The following is a 26421-nucleotide window of genomic DNA, read 5'->3' as shown; positions in this document are numbered from 1 at the left end:
CTAAACAGGAAAATAAATGGGCCCTTGCCATAATAAATAAAATTATATACATCACGCTTTAGGGCAAAATTGTTTTAATTAGAGCACCTAAGTGTTTCCCATCCTCCAGTTACTTTTTTGTTTATTTACAATTCTTTATTTTTAGGTGAGATAAAATTTTGACATAGTGAAATGCACAAATGTTAAGTGTATGAACAAACTTTAACAAATGAATACAAGGTAATATGTATTTTTATTATTTCTTAAAATTTAAGATACAGCAGAATTCATTTTTTTAGGCTTAACTTTTGAGTTTTAACATGTGCATAGCATTTTGCTACCAGCTCCACAAACCAGGTACAGAACAATTCCAACACGCTTTTTAAGTCAGACTCTCCCCTTTCCCACAACCCCTGGCAACTGTTGAGCTTCTATGATTGTCATTTGTACAAAATCATACTACATGTAATTATAAGAATGGCTTTTTTTTCACTTAGCATATTGTATTTGAGATTCATTCATCCATTTTTGTATATATAAAAAGATATGTTCCTGTATCCACTGCGGAATAGTATGTCCCATTGAGTAGATACACAATTAGTTTATCCATTCTTCTATTCAAAGACATTCAAGTTCTTTCCAGATTTTGGTGATTATGCACAATACTGCTACAAACATTTGTGCACAAGTGTTTGTGACCTTTGTCTAGAACAAATATCAGGTTATATGGTAGGTATATATCTAACTTTTAAAGAAACTGCAAACTGTTTTCTAGAGTGGCTGTATCATGTTGTAATCCACCAGCAATGTATGAAACTTCTAGTTGTTCCACATCCTCATGAACACCTTGTATTATCAGTATTTTAATTTAGGCATTCTAAAATATACATACTGACTAATGATGCTGAGCACCTTCCACATGCGTTTATCTGCTATCCCTATATCTTCTTTACATTCTATCAGTATCTTTCACAGAATAAAAGTTTTTAATTTGATGAAGACCAATTTATACATGATTTCCTTTTATAGATCCTGCTTTTGATACTCTAAGAACTCTCTGTGAAACCCCAGGTCATAAAGAGTTTCTCCCATGTTTGTTTCTAAGAGTTTTCTAGTTTTATCTTACATATAGGTGCATGATAAATTCTAAGTTAATTTTTCATAGAAGGAAATCCTTTTTTGGTATGAGGACATTCAGTTGGTCTAGCACCATCTGTTGAAAAGACTATCCTTTCTCCACTGAATTGCCTTACCACCTCTAAAAAAATCTATTACTGAGATTACCCTTCCAAGATGGCCGAATAGGAACAGCTCCGCTCTGCAGCTCCCAGCATGATCAATGCAAAAGACGGGTGATTTCTGCATTTCCAATTGAAGTACCTGGTTCATCTCATTGAGAATGGTTGGACAGTGGGTGGTGCAGCCCACAGAGGGTGAGCTGAAGCTGGGCGGGGTATCGCCTCACCCAGGAAGCACAAGGGGTTGGGGGATTTCCCTTTCCTAGCCAAGGGAAGCTGTGACAGACGGTACCAGAAAACCAGGACATTTCCGCCCAAATACTGCACTTTTCCAACAATCTTAGCAAACAGCATACCAGGAGATTATATCCTACACCTGGCTCAGCGGCTCCCATGCCCATGCAACCTTACGCTAGCTAGCGCAGCAGTCCAAGATCGAACTGCGAGGTGGCAGCCAGAAGGTGGAGGGGCACCTGCTATTGCTGAGGCTTGAGTAGGTAAACAAAGTGGCCAGGAAGCTCGAACTGGGTGGAGCCCACTGCAGCTCAACAAGGCCTCCATGCCTCTATATACTCCACCTCTGGGGGCAGGGCATAGCTGAACAAAAGCCAGCAGAAACTTCTGCAGACCTAAATGTCCCTATCTGACAGCTCTGAAGAGAGCAGTGGTTCTCCCAGCACAGTGTTTGAGCTCTGCGAATGGACAGAATGCCTCCTCAAGTAGGTCCCTGATCCCCGTGTAGCCTAACTGGGAGACACCTCCCAGTAGGGGCCAACTGACACCTCATACAGCTGGGCGCCCCTCTGAGACGAAGCTTCCATAGGAAGGATCAGGCAGCAATATTTGCTGTTCTGCAATATTTGCTGTTGTGATACCCAGGCAAACAGGGTCTGGAGTGGACCTCCAGCAAACTCCAACAGACCTGCAGTTGAAGGACCTGACTGTTGGAAGGAAAACTAACAAACAGAAAGGAATAGCATCAAAATCAACAAGAAGGACGTTCACACAAAAACTCCATCTGTAGGTCACCATCATCAAAGACCAAAGGTAGATAAAACCACAAAGATGGGGAGAAACAGAGCAAAAAAGCTGAAATTTCTAAAAACCAGAGCACCTCTTCTCCTCCCAAGGATCGCAGCTCCTCGCCAGCAATGGAACAAAGCTGGACAGAGAATAACTTTGACGAGCTGACAGAAGTCGACTTCAGAAGGTAGGTAATAACAAACTTCTCCGAGTTAAAGGAGGATGTTCGAATCCATCGCAAGGAAGCCAAAAACCTTGAAAAAAGATGAATGGCTAACTAGAATAAACAGTGTAGAGAAGATCTTAAATGACCTGATGGAGCTGAAAACCATGACACAAGAACTACCTGATGCATGCACAAGCTTCAGTAGCTGATTTGATCAACTGGAAGAAAGAGTATCAGTGATTGAAGATAAAATTAATAAAATGAAGCAAGAAGAGAAATTCAGAGAAAAAAGAGTAAAAAGAAATGAACAAAGCCTCCGAGAAATATGGGACTATGTGGAAAGACCAAATGTACATTTGATTGGTGTACCTGAAACTGACGGGGAGAATGGAACCAGGCTGGAAAACACTCTTCAGGACATTATCCAGGAGAACTTCCCCAACCTAGTAAGGCAGGCCAACATTCAAATTCACAAAATACAGAGAAGACCACAAAGATCTCCTCGAGAAGAGCAACCGCAAGACACGTAATTGTCAGATTCACCAAGGTTGAAATGAAGGAAAAAATGTTAAGGGCAGCCAGAGAGAAAGGTCGCGTTACCCACAAAGGGAAGCCCATTAGACTAACAGTGGATCTCTCAGCAGAAACGCTACAAGCCAGAAGAGAGTGGGGGTCAATATTCAACATTCTCAAAGAAAAGAATTTTCAACCCATAATTTCATATCCAGCCAAACTAAGCTTCGTAAGTGAACGAGAAATAAAATGCTTTACAGATAAGCAAATGCTGAGAGATTTTGTCACCACCAGGCCTGAAGGAAGCACTAAACATGGAAAGGAACAACCAGTACCAGCCACTGCAAAAACATGCCAAATTGTAAAGACCACTGATGCTAGGAAGAAACTGCATCAATTAACGGGCAAAATAACCAGCTAACATCATAATGACAGGATCGAATTCACACATAACCATGTTAACCTTAAATGTAAATGGGCTAAATGCCCCAATTAAAAGACATAGACTGGCAAATTAGATAATGAGTCAAGATGTGCTGTATTCAGAGACCCATCTCACGTGCAGAACACACACAGGCTCAAAATAAAGGGATGGAGGAAGATCTACCAAGCAAATGGAAAGCAAAAAAAAAAAAAGCAAGGGATGCAATCCTAGTCTCTGATAAAACAGACTTTAAACCAACAAATATCAAAAGAGACAAGGCCATCACATAATGGTAAAAGGATCAATTCAACAAGAAGAGCTAACCTAAATATATATGCACCCAATGCAGGAGCACCCAGATTCATAAAGCAAGTCCTTAGAGACCCAGAAAGAGACTTAGACTCCCATACAATAATAATGGGAGACTTCAACATCCCACTGTCAATATTAGACAGATCAACGAGACAGAAGGTTAATATGGATATCCAGGACTTGAACTCAGCTCCACACCAAGCAGACCTAATAGACATCTACACAGCTCTCCACCCCAAATCAACAGAATATACATTCCTCTCAGCACCACATCACATTTATTCCAAAACTGACCACATAGTTGGAAGTAAAGCACTCCTCAGCAAACGTAAAAGAACAGAAATCACAACGAGCTGTCTCTCAGACCACAGTGCAATTAAATTAAAACTCAGGATTAAGAAACTCACTCAAACCACACAACTACATGGAAACTGAACAACCTGCTCCTGAATGACTACTGGGTACATAACAAAATGAAGGCAGAAATAAAGATGTTCTTTGAAACCAATGAGAACAAAGATACAACATACCAGAATCTCTGGGACACATTTAAAGCAGTGTGTAGAGGGAAATTTATAGCACTAAATGCCCACAAGAGAAAGCAGAAAAGATCTAAAACTGACACCCTAACATCACAATTAAAAGAACTAGAGAAGCAAGAGCAAACTAATTCAAAAGCTAGCGGAAGGCAAGAAATGACTAAGATCAGAGCAGAACTGAAGGAGATAGAGACACAAAAAACCCTTCAAAAAATCATCCAGGAGCTGTTTTTTTGAAAAGATCAACAAAACTGAGAGACCGATAGCAAGACTAATAAAGAAGAAAAGACAGAAGAATCAAATAGACGCAATAAAAAATGATAAAGGGGATATCACCACCGACCCCACAGAAATACAAACTAACATCACAGAATACTATAAACACTTCTATGCAAATAAACTAGAAAATCTAGAGGAAATGGATAAATTCCTGGACAAATACACCCTCCCAAGACAAAACCAGGAAGATGCTGAATCCCTGAATAGACCAATAGCAGGCTCTGAAATTGAGGCAATAATTAACAGCCTACCAACCAAAAAAAGTCCAGGACCAGATGGATTCACAGCTGAATTCTACCAGAGGTACAAAGAGGAGCTGGTACCATTCCTTCTGAAACTATTCCAATCAATAGAAAAAGAGGGAATCCTCCCTAACTCATTTTATGAGGCCAACATCATCCTGATACCAAAGCCTGTCAGAGACACAACAAAAACAGAGAATTTTAGACCAATATCCCTGATGAACATGGATGCAAAAATCCTCAATAAAATACTAGCAAACCAAATCTAGCACCATATCAAAAAGCTTATCCACCAAGATCAAGCTAGCTTCATCCCTGGGATGCAAGGCTAGTTCAACATACGCAAATCAATAAATGTAATCCATTACATAAACAGAACCAATGACAAAAACCACATGATTATCTCAATAGATGCAGGAAAGGCCTTCGACAAAATTCAGCCCTTCATGCTAAAAACGCTCAATAAACTAGGTATTGCTGGAACGTATCTCAAAATAATAAGAGCTATTTATGACAAACCCACAGCCAATATCATACTGAATGGGCAAAAACTGGAAGCAGTCCCTTTGAAAACCGGCACAAGACAGGGAGGTCCTCTCTCACCACTCCTATTCAACATAATGTGGAAGTTCTGGCCAGGGCAATCAGGCAAGAGAAGGAAATAAAGGGTATTCAATTAGGAAAAGAGGGAGTCAAATTGTCCCTGTTTGCAGATGACATGATTGTATATTTAGAAAATCCATCGTCTCAGCCCCAAATCTCCTTAAGCTGATAAGCAACTTCAGCAAAGTCTCAGCATACAAAATCAATGTACAAAAATCACAAAGTACTCCTATACACCAATAACAGACAGAGAACCAAATCATGAGTGAACTCCCATTCACAATTGCTACAAAGAGAATAAAATACATAGGAATCCAACTTACAAAGGATGTGAAGGACCTCTTCAAGGAGAACTACAAACCACTGCTCGACGAAATAAAAGAGGACACAAACAAATGGAAGAACATTCCATGCTCATGGATAGGAAGAATCATGAAAATGGCCATACTGCCCAAGGTAATTTATAGATTCAATACCATCCGCATCAAGTTACCAATGACCTTCTTCACAGAATTGGAAAAAACTACTTTAAACTTTACATGGAACCAAAGAAGAGCCCACATTGCCAAGACAATCCTAAGCAGAAAGAACAAAGCTGGAAGCATCACACTACCTGACTTCAAACTATACAAGGCTACAGTAACCAAAACAGCGTGGTACTGGTACCAAAACAGAAATACAGACCAATGGAACAGAACAGAGGCCTCAGAAATAACACCACACATCTACAACCATCTGCTATTTGACAAACCTGACAAAAACAAGAAATGGGGACAGGATTCCCTATTTAATAAACGATGCTGGGAAAACTGGCTAGCCATATGTAGAAAGCTGAAACTGGATCCCTTCCTTACATTACATACAAAAATTAATTCAAGATGGATTAAAGACTTAAATGCTAGACCTAAAGCCATAAAAACCCTAGAAGAAAACCTAGGCAATACCATTCAGGACATAGGCATGGGCAAGGACTTCATGGCTAAAACACCAAAAGCAATGGCAACAAAAGCCAAAATAGACAAATGGGATCTAGTTAAACTAAAGAGCTTCTGCACGGCAAAAGAAACTACCATCAGAGTGACCAGGCAACCTACAGAATGGGAGAACATTTTTGCAAAGTACCCATCTGACAAAGGGCTAATATTCAGAATCTACAAAGAACTTAAATTTACAAGAAAAAATCAAACCCATTAAAAAGTGGGCAAAGGCTATGAACAGACACATCTCAAAAGAAGACATTTATGCAGCCAACAGACACATGAAAAAATGCTCATCATCACTGATCATCAGAGAAATGCAAATCAAAACCACAATGAGATGCCATCTCACACCAGTTAGAATGGCGATCATTAAAACATCAGGAAACAACAGGTGCTGGAGAGGATGTGGAGAAATATGAACACTTTTACACTGTTGGTGAGAGTGCAAACTAGTTCAACCATTGTGGAAGGCAGTGTGGCGATTCCTCAAGGATCTAGAACTAGAAATACCATTTGACCTAGCCATCCCATTACTGGGTATATACCCAAAGGATTATAAATCATGCTGCTATGAAGACACATGCACACGTTTACTGTGGCACTATTCACAATAGCAAAGACTTGGAACCAACCCAAATGTCCATCAATGATAGACTGAATTAAGAAAATGTGGCATATATACACCATGGAATAGTACACAGCCACAAAAAAAGATGAGTTCATGTCCTTTGTAGGGACATGGATGAAGCTGTGTTCTCACTCATAGGTGGGAATCGAACAATGAGAACACTTGGACACAAGACAGGGAACAACACACACCAGCACCTGGCGTGGGGTGGGGGGAGGGGGGAGGGATAGCATTAGGAGAAATACCTAATGTAAATGATGAGTTAATGGATGCAGCAAACCAACATGGCACATATATACATATGTAACAAACCTGCACATTGTGCACATGTACCCTAGAACTTAAAGTATAATTTTAAAAAATCTATTACCATATTTGTATGTCTATTTCTGGACTCCCTCTCTTCTCTTCCATGGCTCTATGTACATAAAATTTCACCAATACTGCACTGTATTAATTACCTTAGATGTATATTGTGTCTTAAAACTAGGTAATGTGAATCCTCCAACTTTGTTTCTTTTTCAAAACAGTTTTAGCTAGTCTGGCTTAAGCTTTCCATATAAATTTTAGAATCTGGTTGTCTATATCTACAATGAATCTAGCTGAGATTTTGACTGAGATCACATTAAATTTATAGGTCAAGTTGACTGTATTGAGTGTTGTAATCCATGAACACAGTATGCTTCCTCGTTTATTTTGGTTGTCTTGGATTTCCTTCAGCAGCATTTTGTAACTTTCAACATACAGATCCTGTACACATTTTGCTTAATTTATATCTAGGTAGTTTTGTTTTTTCCTCCTTTTGGAGCTATTATAAATGGAACTTAAAACAAAATCCTGGTTTCCAATTGTTCATTGTCTTTGTATAGAAATATAAGTGATGTTTTAAAAAGTTAACCTGTATACTGCTCAAATCACTTATTAGTTCTAGGAGGTTTTTAATAGATTTGTTGGTAATTTCTACACAGACAATCATGTTATATACAAAGAAAGTTACTTTTTTTTATTTCTTTCAGGTCTGAATGCCTTCCATTTATTTTCTAGTTCTATTGTACTTGCTAGGATTTCCAGTACAATACTAAAAGAAGTGGTGAGATTGAACATCTTTGCCTAGTTCTCTATCATACAGGAAAAGCATTTGGTCCTTTATCATTAGATATGACATTAGCTGTAGGTCCTTTATAGATGCACTTTAAAAGACTGAAGTTTCCTTTTTTAAAAATCTCCCCAATCCCCATAACCCCCAGCCTCTGGTACCAACCATTCTACTCTCTACCTCTATGAGTTCAACTTTTAATATTCTACATATGAGTGAGATCATGCAGTATTTGTCTTCCTGTGCTTGACTTCTTATTCCACTTAATGTACTGTTCACTCCTGGTTCATTCATGTTGTTACAAATGACAGAATCTCATTCTTTTTTAAGGCTAAATAGTATCCCATTGTGTATATATAGCACCTTTTCTTTATCCATGCATCTGTAGACAGACACTTATACATTGATTGCATATCTTGCCTATTGTGAACAATGCTGCAATGAACATAGGAGTGCAGATATTTCTTCAACAGACTGATTTCCTATCTTTTGGATAGATACCCAGTAGTGGGGTTGCTGGATCATAGGGTAGTTCTATTTTTATTTTTTTGAGGAAACTCCATACTGTTTTCCATAATGACTATACTAATCTACATTTCCACCAACAGTGTGAAGGGTTCCCTTTACTCACACATCCTCACCACCACTTTTGTCTCTTTTATAATAGTCATCTTCTATGCTTTGCATATGGTTGGTTTGTCTCCACCAAATCTTATTTTGAAATTTTATCCCCAACATGGAGGTGCTGGTAGGTGTGGCCTAATGAGAGGTGTTTGGGTCATGGAGGCAGATCCCTCATGAATGGCTTGGTGCCATTCTCATGGTAGCTGAGTTCTTGCTCTAGTGAGATAGGATTAGTTTTGCTGGGATTGAATCAGATCCTGTGAGAGTGGGTTGTTAAAAGCCAGGATGCCCCTCAGGTTTGGTCCCTCTTTGCATGTGCCCACTTCCACTTTGACTTTCTCTGCCATGTTTTAAGGCAGCATAAAAGCCCTCACCAGAAGCTACACAGATGCAGGTGTCATGCTTCTTGTACAGCCTGTAGAACTATAAGCTAAATAAACCACTTTTCTTTATACATTACCCAGCCTCAGGTATTCCTTTATAGCAAGATAAAACAAAGATGCCATTATTCTTTTTTTCCCCATTGGTTATTGGGGTACAGGTGGTATTTGGTTACATTAGTAAGTTATTTAGTGGTGACTTGTGAGATTTTGGTGCACCCATCACCCGAGCAGTATACACTACACCCTATTTGTAGTCTTTTATCCCTCACCCACCTCCCACCCTTCCCCACAAGTCCCCAAAGTCCACTGTATCATTCTTAAGCCTTTGTGTCCTCATAGCATAGCTTAGCTCTCACATATCAGTGAGAACATACAATGTTTGGTTTCCATTCCTGAGTTACTTCACTTAGAATAATAGTCTCCAATCTCATCCAGGTCACTATAAATGCTGTTAATTCATTCCTTTTTATGGCTCAGCAGTATTCCATCATACATACATATACACACACACACACATATATATATACACACACACACACCACAGTTTCTTTATCTACTTGTTGACTGATGGGCATTTGGGTTGGTTCCATGATCTTGCAATTGTGAATTGTGCTGCTATAAACATGCGTGCGAACTATCTTTTTCATATAATGACTTCCTTTCCTCTGGGTAGATACCCAGTAGCAGGATTGCTGGATCAAATGGTAGTTCTACTTTCAGTTCTTAAAGGAATCTCCACACTGTTTTCCATAGTGGCTGTAGTAGTTTACATTCCCACCAGCAATGTGGAAGTGTTCCCTGATCACCACATCCACGCCAACATCTACTGTTTTTTAATTTTTTTATTATGGCCATTCTTGCAGAAATAAGGTAGTTATTGCATTGTAGTTTTGATTTGCATTTCCCTGACCATTAGTGATGCTGAGCATTTTTTCTTTAACAAAATTTTTATTTAATAGATGGTTAAAATTACAGTGCCAAAAATATATTAACATTTAACAATTTCACTGAAAGGAAGAAATTGTAGAATGCGTGGTTTCAGAAAGCTATTTTCAGTTATTTACAAATAAAGTGTCTAAAACTCAAAGACAGGCTCTATATGCTATACCTAGTTTATCCCTTCCCGAACAAAATTTCTGTTATTTGGGCAAATTCTTAAACGATGATTTAAACCGTAATGGTTACAAACCACAAATGCATCCATCCAAAGATTGTGAAACCATTTTCATCCAGTCAGTGGCAAAACTGTTGAAAGGGCAATAGTTGAAGCTGCTGAGTTTTATATAGTGTGAATTGTGGTATATATTCCTACCAGGACTAAAACACAGCACACTTTGCAGGCATGGCTGACTCACAAAGGTTGTAACAAACAACTGCTCTTTACTCGACACCACGGCTCGGAGGCCACAGAGAAGCACGAGAGACTGACAGCTCTTCTGCTTACAAACAAATGAAACCCAAAGTGGATGTCGTTCTTAGAGCACTGAAAGTGCTTCAGGACTCGCACTGATCCAATACTAACTTTCTTCCCTATTTTACACACATTTTTCTACTGTCCAATGGAAATCATTTTCTGGTTTGGCTAAACAACAAATACTAGTTTATAACAGGAATGGTAAAATCCGTGAGAATTCTGCTCAATTTAAGGCTTGATACTTTCTTTAGAATGGTTTCTGCGTGTTTCTATGTCACCCTCTGTATTTTTAGCTTCCAGCTTCCTGGTAAGGAGTAAGTTCTCCTTTCCCGTCACACTCGGGGTCATTTACATGTTTCTGGGATGCCCTTGCTCGTCCATGGAGGCCAGGTGCGCGCAGTGACTCACTCTGCCTCTTCCTCCACTCTTCTCAGGACCAGTCCCTGAACCTTCTGCCTTGCAGTTCCTCCCGCTTCCGCCACACTCTCGTGCTCGGAAGCGAGCTCCCGGATCATACAGCTTAGCTGCAAAGCCGGCCGGTCCTGGTTTGCCAGTCGCTCCTTTCTGGGTGCCGGACCGTCCTCACACCTCTGAGCTCTTCCTGGTCTCTCCACAGCCTCCCCAGGAGCCCCGCTGTCCTGGCTCCCCTTCTTCCCTCTGTCTTGGTCAGGTTCTTTCCCCCATGTCTGCTCATCTTCACTCCTGCTGGAAAGCCGGTCAGGCTCGTGGTGAGATCTGTGCCTCCTGCTGTCATCCACATGGTGTCTTTGTGCTTCAGATTCTTTCTCTTGAGATCTCTCCACATCCCTGTGCTCTTTGTCACTGCCGCCGTGTGACCTTAACCCTTACTTCTTTCTCTGCAATTTTTTTTTTGCATTTTTCTTTTTCCTCTTCCCGCAAACGTTTCCTTTCTCTCTCCTCCTCCGTTCTTAATCGCTTCTCTTCTCGAATTCTCTGCTTCTCTAATTTTCTATTTTTAATATATTCCAAAAGAGGTGTGGTTCTCCTAGCAATAAGCTCTCTTGTCTTCGCCTCCATCTCCCCCAGGGGTCTCAGGGTTGACACTGGTCTTCTCTTTCTCCACACAGTAGGTTTCTAAAAACTTCTTATATTCTTCATCCCAAGTTGGCAGCGAAAAACTCGAAGTAGTTGTGCGCGGGCAGCGGACGCAGCTGCTCCTCCAGCAGCTCCTTGGGGGAGGCCCGTGGACAGGCGGCAGATGACCACCTGCGGGGAGCGCGAAGAAATTCCCACTGCGGCGGGGCGTGGACATCGAGCTCGGGAGGCACCGCCTACAGTGATAGAAGGCCCGGGCCCCACTCCTCCCGGCCCCCGCCCCTCCCCCTCCGCACAGGGCCGTCCTCTCGATGTTGAGCATTTTTTCATGTTTGTTGGCCATTTGTGTGTCTTTTTGAGAATTATGTGTTCATGTCCTTAGCCCACTTTTTGATGGGATTTTTTTTTCTTACTGATTTGAGTTCATTGTCGATTCTGGATATTAGTCCTTTGTCAGATGTATAGATTGTGAAGATTTTCTCCCACTCTGTGGGTTGTCAAAGACACCATTCTAACATCTCTGATGATTAGTGATGTTCAGCACTTTTTCATATACCTATTGGCTACTTGTATGTCTTATTTTGAGAAATGTTTATTCAGATGCCTTACCCATTTTCAATCAGGTTGTTTTCTTACTATTGACTTGTTTGAATTCTTTATATATTTTTAGTATTAACCCCTCATCAGATGTATGGTTTGCAAATCCTTTTTCCCACTCTGTAGGTTGATTTTTTCACTTTGTAGATTTCTTTCACTGTGCAGAAGCTTTTTAGTTTGATGTAATCCAATTTTTCTATTTTTGCTTTTATTGCCTGTGCTTTTGGGGTCATATCCAAAATTTGTGGCCCAGACTAATGTCATGAAGCTTTCCCCTGTTTTCTTCAGTACTCTTACATAATTTCAGATCTTATGTTAATATCTTTAATCTATTTTGAGATGATATTTGTATATGGGGTGAGATGAGGGTCTAATTTCATTCTTCTGCATGTGGATATCCAGTTTCCCCCCACTCGTCCTAGTACAATTTATTGAAGAGACTCTCTTTTCTCTCTCTTTTTGATGCTGGGAAAAGTGCACCTTTTGCATCTTTGTCAAAAATCAATTGACCATAACCAGGGTCTCTAGTTTGCTAGGATTTTGTTGAGGACTTTTGCATCTATGTTCATCAAGGATATTACCCTGTAATTTTCTTTTCTTGTAGTGTCGTAGTCTGACTTTGAATGTGTTTTAAAGTGCTCTCCCAGGCTAGTGCAGTGGCTCATATCTCTCATCCCAGTGCTTTGGAAAGCCGTAAGTAGGAGGATCACTTGAGGCCAGGCCAAGAACTTGAAACCAGCCTGGAAAACAGCAAGAATCTGTCTCTACAAAAGCAAAAACAAATTAGCTGGGCATGATGGCACATGTCTGTAATCCCACCTACTCGGGAGGCTTGAGGTGAGATTACTTGAGCCCAGGAATTTGAGGCTGCACTGAGTTATGACTGCACCACTGCACGCCAGCCTGAGCGATAAAGCAAGATCCCGTATCAAAAAAAAAAAAAAAAAAGTTTCTCCCTTCTTCAATTTTTTGGTAGTTTTAGAAAGAATGGTCATCGGGTCCTGGGCTTTTCTTTGATGGGAGACTTTTCATTACTGATTCAATTTCTTATTTGTTATTGGTTGCTGTTGGTCTGTTCAGATTTTCTGTTTCATGATTCAGCCTTGGTAGATTGTATGTGTCTAGTATTTTCTTCTAGGTTATTAATTTGTTGACACATAATTATTCATAGTAGCCTCTTATTCTTTTATATTTCTGTGGTATCACTTGTAATGTCTCCTCTTTCATTTCTTATTTCATTTTTTGAGTCTTCTCTCTTTTCTTCTAGCTACAAGTTTTTAAATTTTATCTTTTTAAAAAACCAACTCATAGTTTTGTTGCTCTTTTCTATTGTTTTTCTAATCTCAATTTCGTTTATTTCTTCTGATCTTTATTATTTTCTTCCTTCTACTAAATTTGAGCTTGGTTTGTTCTTTTTCTAGTTCCTTGAGATACAATGTTAGGTTGTTTGAGATCTTTCTTGTTTTCTGATGTAGGTGTTTATTGCTGTAAAACTAACTTCCTAAAACTATTTTTGCTGCTTCCCGTAAGTTTTGTTTGGTATGTTGTATTTCTATTTTCATTTTTCACAAGATATTGTAAAATTTCCCTTTTAATTTCTTCTTTGCTCCACTGGTTGTTCAGGAACATGTTTGATTTCCATGTATTTGTGAATTTTCCAATTTACTCCCAGTTATTGATTTCTAGCTTCTACCATTGTGGTCAGAAAAGATATTTGATACAATTTTAATCTTCTTAAATTTGATAAGACTTGTTTGTGGCCTAACATATGATCTATCCTGAAGAATGTTCCATGGGCACTTGGAAGAATGTGTATCTTGCTTCAGTTGAATAGAATGTTCTATATAAGTCTGTTAGGTCCATTTGAGCTAAAACTGTTGAAATCCAAACTTTCCCTGTTTTTCCGTCTGGATGATGTTGCCCTTGCTGAAAGTAGGGTATTGAAGTCCTCTACTATTACGTATTATAGTCTCCTTTCAGATCTATTAATCTTTTCTTTATATATTTTGGTGTTCCAATGTTGCATGCATATATATTTTAATTATTATAACCTCTTGCTGAATTGACCCCTTTATCATTATACATTGATCTTGTTTTACAGTTTTTGACCTAAATGCTATATAATTATAGCTACCCTGCTCTCTTTTGGTTTCCATGTCCAGAATATCTTTTTATCTTCCTTCACTTTTAGTCTACCTGTGTCCCTTATAGGTGAAGTGAATCTCTTGTAGGCAGTTTATACTTGGGTATTGGTTTTTTATCCATTAGTCACTCTATGTCTTTTGATTGGAGAATTTAAGCCATTAACATTCAAAATAATTATTGATGGGTAAAGACTTACTACTGCCATTCTGTTAATTGTTCACTGGTTGTTTTGTAGATCCTTTGTTGCTTTCTTCCTCTCCTCTTGTCTGCCTTTGTGCTTAGGTGATTTTCTCTAGTGGTATGCTTTATTCCTTAATTTTTATCTTTTGTGTATTTACTAAAGTTTTTTTGCTTTGTGGTCACCATGAGATTTACATAAAATATAATTATAATAGGGTATTAATTTTTATTTTATTTTGTATATTTCTTCACTATGTCCTGTGCTCATAACAGGCTATTTTAAGCCAATAAAAACTTTAGGGAGGCCGAGACGGGCAGATCACGAGGTCAGGAGATCAAGACCATCCTGGCTAACATGGTGAAAACCCATCTCTACTAAAAATACAAAAAACTAGCCGGGCAAGGTGGCAGGCGCCTGTAGTCCCAGCTACTTGGGAGGCTGAGGCAGGAGAATGGCGTAAACCCGGGAGGCGGAGCTTGCAGTAAGCTGAGATCCGGCCACTGCACTCCAGCCTGGGCGACAAAGCAAGACTCCGTCTCAAAAAAAAAAAAAAAAAAAAAAATTATTCACATAAAAAAAAAAAAAAAAAACTACACTTTTACTCTACCCTCCTCACATTTTAAATTTCTGGTGTCATAATTTACATCTTTTTATACTGTGTATCCCTAAAATTATTGTAGCTATTATTTTAATAGTTCTGTCTTTTATCCTTCATACCAAAGCTATTACAGGCTTAGAGTATTCTGAATTTGACTGTATACTTACTTTCACCATTGAGTTTTATACTTTCATGTTTTCATGTTAGTACTTACTGTCCTTTTCTTTCAGCCTGAAGAACTCCCTTTTAGCATTCCTTTTAAGACAGGTCTGATGAAACTCCCTCAGCTTTTGTTCATCTGGGAAAGTCTTTAGCTCTCTTTCATTTCTGAAGGACAGCTTTGCTAGGTATTAATATAATATTGCTCGTTGGCAGTTTTCTTCCTTAAGTACTTTTGAACATATCATCTCACTCTCTTCTGGTCTATAAGGATTCTGCTGAGAAAACTGCTGCTAGCTGTACTGGAACTCCTTTACATGTCATTTGCTCTTCTCTTGCTGCTTTCAGAATCTCTCTTTGTCCTTGATTTTCAACAGTTTATGTGTTGGTGTAGTCTTTGAACTAAAGCTGATTGGAGTTCTTTGACCTTCCTGTACCTAGATACTTACACCTTTCCTCAGATTTGCAAAGCTTTTCTCATTTTAAATAAGCTTTCTACCCCTTTGTTTCTCCTTTCTCCTTCATTTACTCCTATAACTTGAATATTTACTCTTTTGGTGCTGTCCCATTAATTCCATAAACTTTCTTCATTCTTTTTTTCTTCTTTCACTGTATGTTTTCAAATAACCCGTATATTCAGGTTTAAATTCTTTCTTCTAATTGTTCAATTCTGTTGGTGATGCTGTTACATTTTCTTTTCATTCATTGTGTTCTTCAGCTCTAGAATTTGTTTAATTTTTAAGAAATATATAATTTCAATCTCTCTGGTAAACTTCTCATTTTGGTAACTTGTTTTCCTGATTTCATTGAATTCTCAGTATTTTCTTGAAGTTCATGGATGTTACTTTTTAAAACAATGATTTTGAATTCTTTGTCAGGCAGTTCATACATCTCTATTTCTTTGGGTCAGCTTCTGGGAGATTATTGTGCTCTTTGGGTGATGTTACGTTTATGTCTCCTTGGTTTTTCATTTTTTAATTGCCTTACATTGATGTCTGGGCATTTGAAGATGTAGAGACTTATTTTAGTCTTTGACTTGCTTTGTCTGGGAAAGCCCTTCACTAGTCAGTCCATTCAGGGATTCTAGTCCAGCTGCCTGGTATGGTTCATAGGTTGGCTTGCTCTTAAGTGTCTTCACACTGGCTGGCCTGGTGCCTGGGTCAGCAAGGGGGTGAGCTCAGTGCCTGGTTCCATGGAGTTAAGCCTGAAACTTGGGTCCACTGGAGTGGACCTGTTGACTGGTTCTGTGGAATGGGCCTGCGTCTAACAGGGTAGGCCTGAAGCCTGGGTCCACTAGAGCTAACCTGGCACTGGGGTGGGCCTTGAGCCTGAGTCTGCAGGGGACAGCCAGGCACTGGGATGAGCCTGGTGCTTGGGTCCACTGGGATAGGCTGAGTCTATGGGAGTGGGTCTGGGTCAAGAGTCCACAGGGGACTGGCCTGGAGCCTGAGTCTGCAGAGGTAGTCCTGGAGCCTCTGTCTGTGGAGACTGGCCTAGAACCAGGGCCTACTAGGGTGAACTTGGAGTCTGTGTTTACTGGAGCAAACCTAGATCTTAGGTCTTTGGAACCTGCAGTTGACCTAGTGCTGGGGCAGATGTGGAATCAGGATCTATGACAGCTTGTCTGGAGTGTAGGATCATGGTTGCTGGCCTGGTATCTGAAGCCACTGAGGCTGGCTGAAAGCCTAGGGCTTTGGAGTCTGGCTAGAGCCTGGGACCACTTGTGTTGGCCTGGAGGCTGAGTGTGTAGGTGCTGGCCTGGAGTCAGGTCTGCAAAGTCTAGCCTGGGTCCTGGGGCTTCAGGGGCCAGTCTGAAACCTGGATCCACAAGTATGGTCCTAGAACTTGGGTCCATGGAGGCTGGTCCATCACTGGAGTCTACTAGGATAAGTCTAAACCCTGGGTCTGTGGGTGCTAGCCTGATGATTAGGGCTGAGGGCAGCTGGTCTGGAGCCTGGAGTCACTGGGATTGGCCTGGTGCTGGAGTAGATCCAGAGGCTGAGTCTGCTGGGCAGGCCTGGGGCCTGCAGCTTTGGAATCCAACCTGGGGCTTTGAGATCTAGCGTGGCACCAGGGTGGGACTAAATGCTCGGTCCATGGGTACCAGCCTGGAGTCTGGGGCTACAGAAGCCTTTCTGGCACTGAGTTTTACCAGGACAAGCCAAGTGTTAGGGTCTGAGGAAAAGTTTAGTGCTAACTTCCTTCTCCTTTCCCCACATGAAGGGTATCTCTCTCCATACTGTGCTGCCTGGGGTTGGGTGAGGGGATGTGCAAGTAGTATAAAACTGTCCTTTTTAGACTCTTCAATGCATCATTTCTTTACTACACTCAGGTACTATAATCTCTGACCTGGTTTCCTTAGCTCTTGTAAAGGTATTTTTGTGCATGGATGTATGTTCAACTTGATGTTTCTGTGTGAGAGGAACATGGAAAGTCCTTTTCTATCATCTTGCTGATGTCCACTGAGATTAACTTTCATAATCAACTCTTGACCTGATTACTGAACAGTCACCTAGATTTTATTTTGACCCCCTCTAATCTATTCTCCAGATTGCAGCCAGAGTAATCTTTAAAAAACAATCTGATTATGTCACTCCCTGATTAAAACCTTTCATTAGCTCTTCATGGTTTTCAGGATAAAGTCAAAATTCCTTAACACAGCATGTAAGGACTTTCATGAATTAGTTCTCTTGACCTCATCCCTCAGCATTCGCCTTTCCACTTATACTCACCAACAGCGCTTGAACTTGTTCCTGCCAATGTCACCTTTCTCTAAGCCCTGTCTCCTTCTCACCTCCGGGATAAACTTCTACAAAACTTTATACCTACCTTGGGCATCAATATCGCCAGAAATCCTGGATCAGGTACTACTCTGTTGATCTCTGTCAGAGCACTTATCCCTTAATAAAACATAATTGCCTGTTAACCTGGTTGTCCCTTTCCTCCACTTGGTTATGAGTTCTCTGAGGGCAGGGACCCAGTCTCAGTAAAAACCCTTGGTTCTTAGCACAATGTCTGTCATACAGAAGAGATAGCTAAATATTTAATGAATTGATAGGTTGAATGGTATCTTTCTGAGCATAGATAAAGTAAGAACAACTAAGATTTGTTACTACTTTATGGTTTATAACATAATCATTATCTCTCATCAATTTTTATAACAATCCCATTAGGTAGGTGGTATCATTAACCATTTTTTATATATGAAGAAACAAGAACAGAGAAGTTAAGTGACTTTCCCAAGGTAGGACTCAAATCTAGGCTTCCTAGATAATTTTAGGATTGGGAATCGTCTACCAAACAACCACATCTCCACTGAAATATTTAGAACTGAGTGGGGTAATTCATTCTGCCATAGGACTACAAATCATCCTCTGTGTAATTTAATCTTTTGAGATAAAAATGGCATTTAAATGAATTTTCAAAATAAAATGTCTAATTTGAATACCTGTATTGCTTAAACTTTTCATATAAAAAAATCTACATTTTTAACCACTGTATTTAACACCTCACAAAGCTGATAAAAATTCAGTATCTGTAGTACCTACAAAGCTTATACATATATTAATACTATAAATATCTGAGAATTGAGTCAGAAAGCTTACCTATTCTTGGAACAGTTCATAGCTATATGCCATTAGAAATGCCTAGTAAAAGCAAGATTCATAAATACTACTAATGTTCTTGCTAGGTGCAGTCACGAATGAACAGCACTATTACACAATTTCCTTTACCCTGCCCGAAGGTTATAAGCTATTTTTCTTGATGTGCTTGGCAAAGACCAAACTCAGTATAGAGCTAATTTCTCACAAGACAAAAATGTTCTTTGAGAGACTGATTCCCAAGCATTAATCATTAATCATCCAAGCATTCATTATCAATCCTAATCACTTAATGTTGGTATTTCTACAAGGGTATATCATAATGTTCATAATTATACCACACTCTATAGTGGAAAAAAAAGCAGCAGTCACCCAAACCTCTCCCATCCAGTTAACAGAGTCCTACTGTTCCAACATAGGATTATTTAAAATATTCAAACAACTATTTTAAGTTCATTTTTGAGACACATCTCAGTAATTTTTAAAAAACAAAATGAATACTTACAATACATCTTTGAAGTTTCCAAACACATACATATGCCTAAAGCTGTCAATAGCGATTACAGGACAATCTGCTGGAGTTTTCTGTATGTGCAGAAGAGGATGTCTAAATTTGTCACAATCGGCATGTAAAAAGTTTATTGTACCTTTTAAAACAAAAAGAATTTTGAGAGGTAAATTCAAATTTTCTTGATAATATTTTCATAAGATTGCAAGCTCACAAAAAGTGACATACTAAAAAAGCACCCCAACATTCTTAAGAGTAATATAGATCAGAAAAACTAAAACCTAAATATCTAACACTTAAAATAGGTAGGCTTTTAGTTCTTAGGGCCGAAGTATAACTTCTTTAGAAATCATATTGACTTAGCCCAAATTTGAAGGCTATAATGAATGTTTTACTTTCCTGAAATGGGCAATCATTTACTTTGCGGATTACCAGGTTCTAGGCAGGAAGTTCAAATTGATATATGAGCCATTCTCATGGGACCATTTTCATACCAGCCTATTCCAGCCACACTGGTTGATTTGTAGTCGAATTCAACCTGCAAGATAGTATGTGACTAAAATGGGCAGCTCTATACAGTAACTTTAGTTTATTTTGTTTGACTTTGTTCCCCAACTACAGAGGAAAAGCTGGTGATACCTCAAATTCCATTAAATGCTTTGGAGAAATCCACAGACAACTACTCAACTTTCTTTCATTTAGAAATAAACGTTAATCAGACTGTGTAAGCTCTCTCAGTAATATCTCTGGGAATGTCCATCGGAAAAGGAGTCAGACAAGCAATGAAAGAAAGTGCCCAGAACTAATGCTCATTCATGACCCTGCTTTTCATGAACTTTGATTTTTCTCTCCAAAATAGTAATGGTTAGAAGACAAACAAAAAACACTACTTCGCTCTACTATTATTATTGCTCTACTAATGCCTCCTCACTGTCACATTTGAATGCACTAAAATAAAGTTTTAACCCAAATATGTTTATGTGATTTGAAAATAATGGGAGGGGAGACGATGAAAGGGGGGAAAAAAAAGAGAGAAAGAAATGATGAAAATAAACACCTTAATCTGTCTACCTTTTTCACTTATTAATTGCCGAGCTACTTCATTCTGGAATATTTCTAAACTTTCTGTATCTTCTTTCATGTGAAAGAGTATGAGAAAAGGCAGTCCTTCTTCTGTCAATTCCTGTAGAGAGAAGCATTCAATAAGAATTATCAGGCTTCTCCATTCAGTTGTAGCTATTTTCTAGGTAGGAACAATTTTGAACCTGACCCATGTAATGCAATAGTTGTAATATCCCAGGGGGAAAAAAAAGGCTCAGTGGTGTGAATAAACATTAGCCTGAACAGAAGACTGAATTCACTCCCCTCCCCACCTCAAGTACCCAGGCAGTCAGAGGATCCACATGTCCTGCTTTGCTGCAGAAACTGATCTGCCTTAAAGGAACCACTGTCTGTCAGCCAGTATGGGATACGAGGCCTCAGGGTTAGGCTGTTGAACTCATGACATATAGAGGTGAACTATGCTGGTTCTTTACCAAGGCATTAATTTTAGGGTAGGGTAAACATGACCAGTATTTTCAGTCTTCACAAGTAACACTGAAAACTGAGTATATCAGCAATAAATAAATCTGATTTGCAAATTTTTTTGTATTCTAAGGTTGCGAAAACCATTACACTTACATATAAAACTTAACCAAAGCTGAAGTGTTTTATCCAGGGTAAAAGACAAAAACTCCATTATTTACTAATTTTCAACCAATACAATTATTAATAAATACCTGCCCCTATATATTTTTATATATCTCTTTATACACATACAAAAGCACCTTGAAAATTATAAAATGCTATTAAAATTTTTATTGTTGTAATTGGAGAATAATACAATGGGTAGTCATGATTAAATGAAATGTGATACGTAGAGAGATTTAATCATTTATTCTCCCCAACAAATGCTAAGTTCTGAGTCATCAGAAAAAGTCCAGAAAGGGTCTCAAAACAAAATTATTTTCATCAACTATCCTTTTGAGGCTCTCTCCATAAATTTAGGAACTACCTCACCAGAAAGTACAAATGTACTTTATTTAAAAAAAAAAAAAAAAAATGAAACTGGGACCTATTTTACAAGATTAAAAGTTTTCTTCTGGTTCTCATCTCCATATTTAAGCCTGTTTCACTTGTATATAAGATCAATTATTAAGCCTCTTGTTACACTTATTTTTTTAAAAAACTGCAATACAATTAGCATACCATAAATTTCACCACCGTTTTTTGGAGACAGGGTTTCACTCTGTCACCCAGGCTGGAGTACAGCCTCAACCTCCCCAGGCTCAGGTGATCCTCCCACCTCAGCCTCCCAAATAGTGAGGACTACAAACATGCATGACCATGCCCAGTTCATTTTTGTTATTTTTTGTAGAGATGGGATTTCGCCATGTTGCCCAGGTTGGTCTCAAACTCCTGGGCTAAAGCAATCTGCCTGCCTCAGCCTCCCAAAGTGCTGGAATTACAGGTATGAGGCCACACACCTAGTCCATCATTTTTAAGTGTACAATTTTGTGGTTTTAACTATATTCACAAGGTTGTGCAAACATCACCACTAATTACAGAGTTTTTTCTTTTTTTCTTGAGACGGAATCTCACTCTGTAGCCCAAGCTGGAGTGCAGTGGTGCGATGTTAGCTCACTGTAACCTCTGCTTCCCATGTTCAAGTGATTCTCCTGCCTCAGCCTCCTGAGTAGCTGGGACAACAGGCGTACGCCACCACACCCAGCTAATTTTTTTGTATTTTTAGTAGAGACAAAAGGGTTTCACCATTTTGGCCAGGATGGTCTTGATCTCCTCACCTCATGATCTGTCCCCCTCAGCCTCCCAAAGTGCTGGGATTACAGATATGAGCCACTGCGCCCACCCTAGAACATTTTTTATCACTTCAAAAAGAAACCACATACCCATTAGTAGTGATTCCCATTTCCCCTCTCCCCACCCCCGGCATCACATTAATCTTTTAGTAAGCTGATTTTTTTTTCCTCATCTTTTATCTCTTGGACTCCCATTTTTTCTTCCACCATCCATTAACTGATGCTGGTCTCAATGGTTGTCTTTGGACTTCTCTGCTCTAGCCTGACAACTTCATGTAGTTCAACAGTTTGGATCACTACTTCTGATCACTTATCTGTGTCTACAAGCCCAGCTCCAGTACAGAATCCAAGCCTAGGTTTCCATCTGCCTGCTTAACATCTCCATTTCAAATTCTAAACAAGTACCTTAAATACTCAAACTACTGCCTAGTCCCCTCCTGTCTAACCTCCTTCTCCTATCTCCCCATTTTCTTTAGTACTTCTACTTCTCTCTTAGCACTTTTCTTTTCAGGATGTAGTGCCTCTTCTCTAAAGCCATCTCTCATTCCACCCCATCCCTGTCAAAGGAAAATTCTTTTTTCTGTACTCCAAGAGCATTTTATCAGTGGAAAATTCTTTCTTCTAATCTCCAAGAGCATTTTATCAATGCCCCTCATGTGGAATGGGGCATGACTTTGTGTTACATTATCTGTACATATAAAATATTAAACTGAAAACCCCTTGAAGACATCTTACTTCATTTGTTTTGCTCACAATCAACATATGTCAATAAATAAACAAATGCTTCTAAATAGGTGGTAATGTATGCTGCTTAGGCTTCCAAGTTTACCTATGTCCATACAAGCATATTCTTTACCAAACAAATGTTAAAAGATTGAGAAGAATATCAAGATAACCAGATTTACAGGAAACAGATATTTCCCCACAGATTAAATGATTTAATGGTTGGTTAAATGGTTAAATGGTTGGTTACAACATAACAAATCTCAAGAAGTATTAAATGTGCTGACAACCACGGGGAAGGGCGCTACCCTGTTTCATTGTTTAAGATTTTCCAGGTCTACACCTTTAAATCTGGTTTTAAAAATTATCTCTGAAAGAACTGCCAGAGCAGGCAAATAGTCATGACAAATTCTTAAATTTTCCTGGGCCTCTGAGGACTAAATGAGTGAATGCAAATTGTCTTAAAAAATGTAAGTAATCCAACTAAACATACCTGAGGCCAACAGAAGTAAGAAAACCAGGGACAGGCTGGGCGCAATGGCTCACACCTGTAATCCCAGCACTTTAGGAGGCTGAGGCGAGTGGGTCACCTGAGGTCAGGAGTTCAAGACCAGCCTGACCAACGTGGTGAAACCCTGTCTCTACTAAAAATATAAAAACTAGTTGGGCGTGGTGGCAGGCACCTGTACTCCCAGCTACTCCTTCAAGGCTGAGGCAGGAGAATCCCTTGACCCTGGGAGGTGGAGGTTATGGTGAGCCAAGATCGCACCATTGCATGCCAGCCTGAGTGACAAGAGCGAAACTCCATCTCAAAAAAAAAGGAGTGGGGGGGGGAGCTAAGACATTCATTTGATAAACTGTAAGCAGAAAGAGTCTAATCCACCCTCTCTTTCAAAACCAAGTTTAAGATCAAAATGGAAAAGACTAACAATTCAGATATAAATAAGTAAGTATTTTTTAAATGTTTACTTTCTTAAAGTTTGATTTAAGGTACCTCAAACATTCTGCTTTACAATTGCTTGTCTTAACTATTCTATTAATATATTCTAAGTTTTTTTTTTTTTTAAATAAGTATGAATGTGCGTTAAAAAGCAGAGGGAGCTTAAATCCCAATCTCTTCTAGGTTGCTGGTACTATAAAATTATGACACACCACTGACACCTTGTGGCCAAACACTCAAATTGTAGGAGCAGTATTTTGAATTCCGTGAAATGTCTTACAGTCCACTTTAAAATGCTATTAATGACAGGAAAGAGATGGAAGCAAGACAAGATTATGTGTGCTACATCCAATCTATATATCCAGTATTAAAAAGAAAAGAATACAAAATTGAGTGCATTGCACACAGAAGGGTATTATTCAATGAAAAATAAGAATTATGTATACTTTAGTGAAATTTTTTTACTTTGCCTTGCAATGAGAAATGGTTTGAAAGCCACTATTTGATCCAAACATTTGAATTCCTGTACCTGAGCATCCAGTGTGTCATGGGGGTTAACGACACATAATTAAAGATTGAAAGACACCCAATCTGAGCATATTTATTCAAACCATCTCAAAAAACTACAATGACTTAAGATGCATCTTAACAATATGAATTACTCAGAATCCAGGAAAATACTACTTTGAGAAGAAGGTTCAAAAATAACACTGAAAGAAGCAACAGAACATTACTGAACAAAAAAATACTCTGGTCACTAAGAATGGTCTCCAAGTGCCAAGCTGTCACACAGAAATAAAGGTTGAGTATCTCTTATTCAAAATGCCTGGGATCAGAAGTGTTTTGGATTTTGAAATGTTTCCATTATTCTTAACACTTCAGCATCCCTAATCTAAAAATATAAAATGCTCCAAGAGTGTCATGGAGGTACTCAAAAAATTTTGGATTTTGGAGCATTTCAGATTCCAGATTTTCAAATTAGGAATACTCTCTGAAATTCTAAAAAACTAGGGAAAAGGAAGCAGACTCAAAGAATCGCATGAACAAAAGAAACCAGAAAACTTGGTAAAGCAACTTCTTTAAACCAAAAAAAGAGACTTTGCAAGAAAAGGCTTGTGTTAGAGTTTTCACTCAAAAGTCTTCTATAATTCAAAATTCCAAAATATTTTAAAATATGGCATTGCATTAAGATAATAACCAGTGCAATAGAGCCTGATAAGTTTATGATATTTAAGCTTGTAGGATTAAAAACATATTAATCACATTTCATGAGAAACCATTTTTAGAACTTTGATTTGAGAAATAGCTATTATAAACAAGTAGGATGTCTCAGTGGGAGTATTCTTATATGTTAAACTGGATCCTGGCAGCACTAATCCTCTTTCTATGAAACACTCAGCAAAGAGCCAATGTAAGATGACTTAGGCTTGCAATGATCTGTCCAAGCAGACACACCCAGAGAATCTCATACAAACATTCATACATTTGATTTGAAATTGCTACAAACTTAGTAAGAATTAAATATTATTTTATGGTGGAAAAGGTACACCAAAAATGTATCATGCTGACATAAAAATACTAACTTATTTTTATGTACTAAAATGCAAAGGCAACATTTAAATCAGGTAAAAAAAAAAATCGTATAACGAGTTTTTAAATGCTGTTGGCATAGACTTCTGCTTCCAGAAAGATGAAGTAGACACTTTTCTCTATTTCCCCCAGGAAGTTCAGCTAAAAATCCTGGATATTATAGAAACAAACCTAAGGCCCTGAAAAGCGAATAAAACAAAGCAGACTGGCTAAGGACTTAAGGACCTAAGAATGGCACTCAGTTCCTTGAGTTTTCCTTTTGCCTTATACATCGCAGTCTAAGTGCTGGAAATGCCAATGGACACAGATCAGAAATACCCCAAGAATGCATTCTCAAGACGAAGAGGGGGCAAAGAGCATTCTGGTTTGCTCACAATGGCCAGTCCCAAAAGTTAAGTGTTGCTCTCTCTTCCCCAAGAAAGGGGGAAAGAGATACTAAGATCTAAGAGCTGGAAGCCTCTGGAAAGACTCAGGGAGAATTTCAGGGAATCCTGGAGAGTTCACACATATTATCTCCAAATCTTAAAGCACTTACCAATATACATACACCTTAGTAACAGAAAGCATCAAATCTGAGATTATATTCTTCCTTAAGAACTCCAGGTTTTGTTGTATTACAATTAGGTTAAGCTACAGTGCTAAAAATTACATTCTGAAGTAATAATGGATGTACTTTGGACTAATCTTACTACTAGGAAAATTAGAAAAATCAGGGTAATAATAATAAGAATAAACCACCTTTTTGAAAGCATCCAAAAGTTAAAAAAAAAAAAAAAAAAAAAAAAACAGGAAAGAATTATGGGCCAAGACTGGAATAGGAGGAAATCCAGAACATTAAGCATTGCATTTGAAGCTGCTTTTCTTCTAGGACCATCTGTCTTTCCAGAAAAGGCAAATGAAAGTGCTCAATCCCACTGATCATCAGGGAAATACAAATTAAAACCACAATGAAACTCTACTACACATACACCAAAATAGATTAAAAATGCAAATAGCTGATAAAATGTGGGTAAGGACGTGG

The 26421-nt window shown here is 38.8% G+C and overlaps 1 protein-coding gene and 1 pseudogene across 1 annotated transcript in view; both read right to left on the bottom strand.

Annotated features, from left to right (window-relative positions):
- Nucleotides 1-26421, bottom strand: part of ERP44 (endoplasmic reticulum protein 44) — a 122298-nt gene that overhangs the window by 5160 nt on the left and 90717 nt on the right. The window contains exons 9-10 of the mRNA XM_033237981.1: nt 20361-20472; nt 19287-19428 (exon numbers count right to left, since the gene is read on the bottom strand). Coding sequence (XP_033093872.1) covers nt 19287-19428; nt 20361-20472 — 254 coding nt within the window. The remainder of the gene's footprint in view (nt 1-19286; nt 19429-20360; nt 20473-26421) is intronic.
- On the bottom strand, nt 11126-11878 carry LOC117098921 (annotated as a pseudogene).

Source organism: Trachypithecus francoisi, unplaced genomic scaffold (assembly GCF_009764315.1).
Source record: "Trachypithecus francoisi isolate TF-2019V2 unplaced genomic scaffold, Tfra_2.0 Lachesis_group16, whole genome shotgun sequence".
NCBI classification, from domain to species: domain Eukaryota; kingdom Metazoa; phylum Chordata; class Mammalia; order Primates; family Cercopithecidae; genus Trachypithecus; species Trachypithecus francoisi.
Note: the sequence above shows the minus strand (reverse complement) of the source record. Positions and strands in the feature narration are given on the sequence as shown.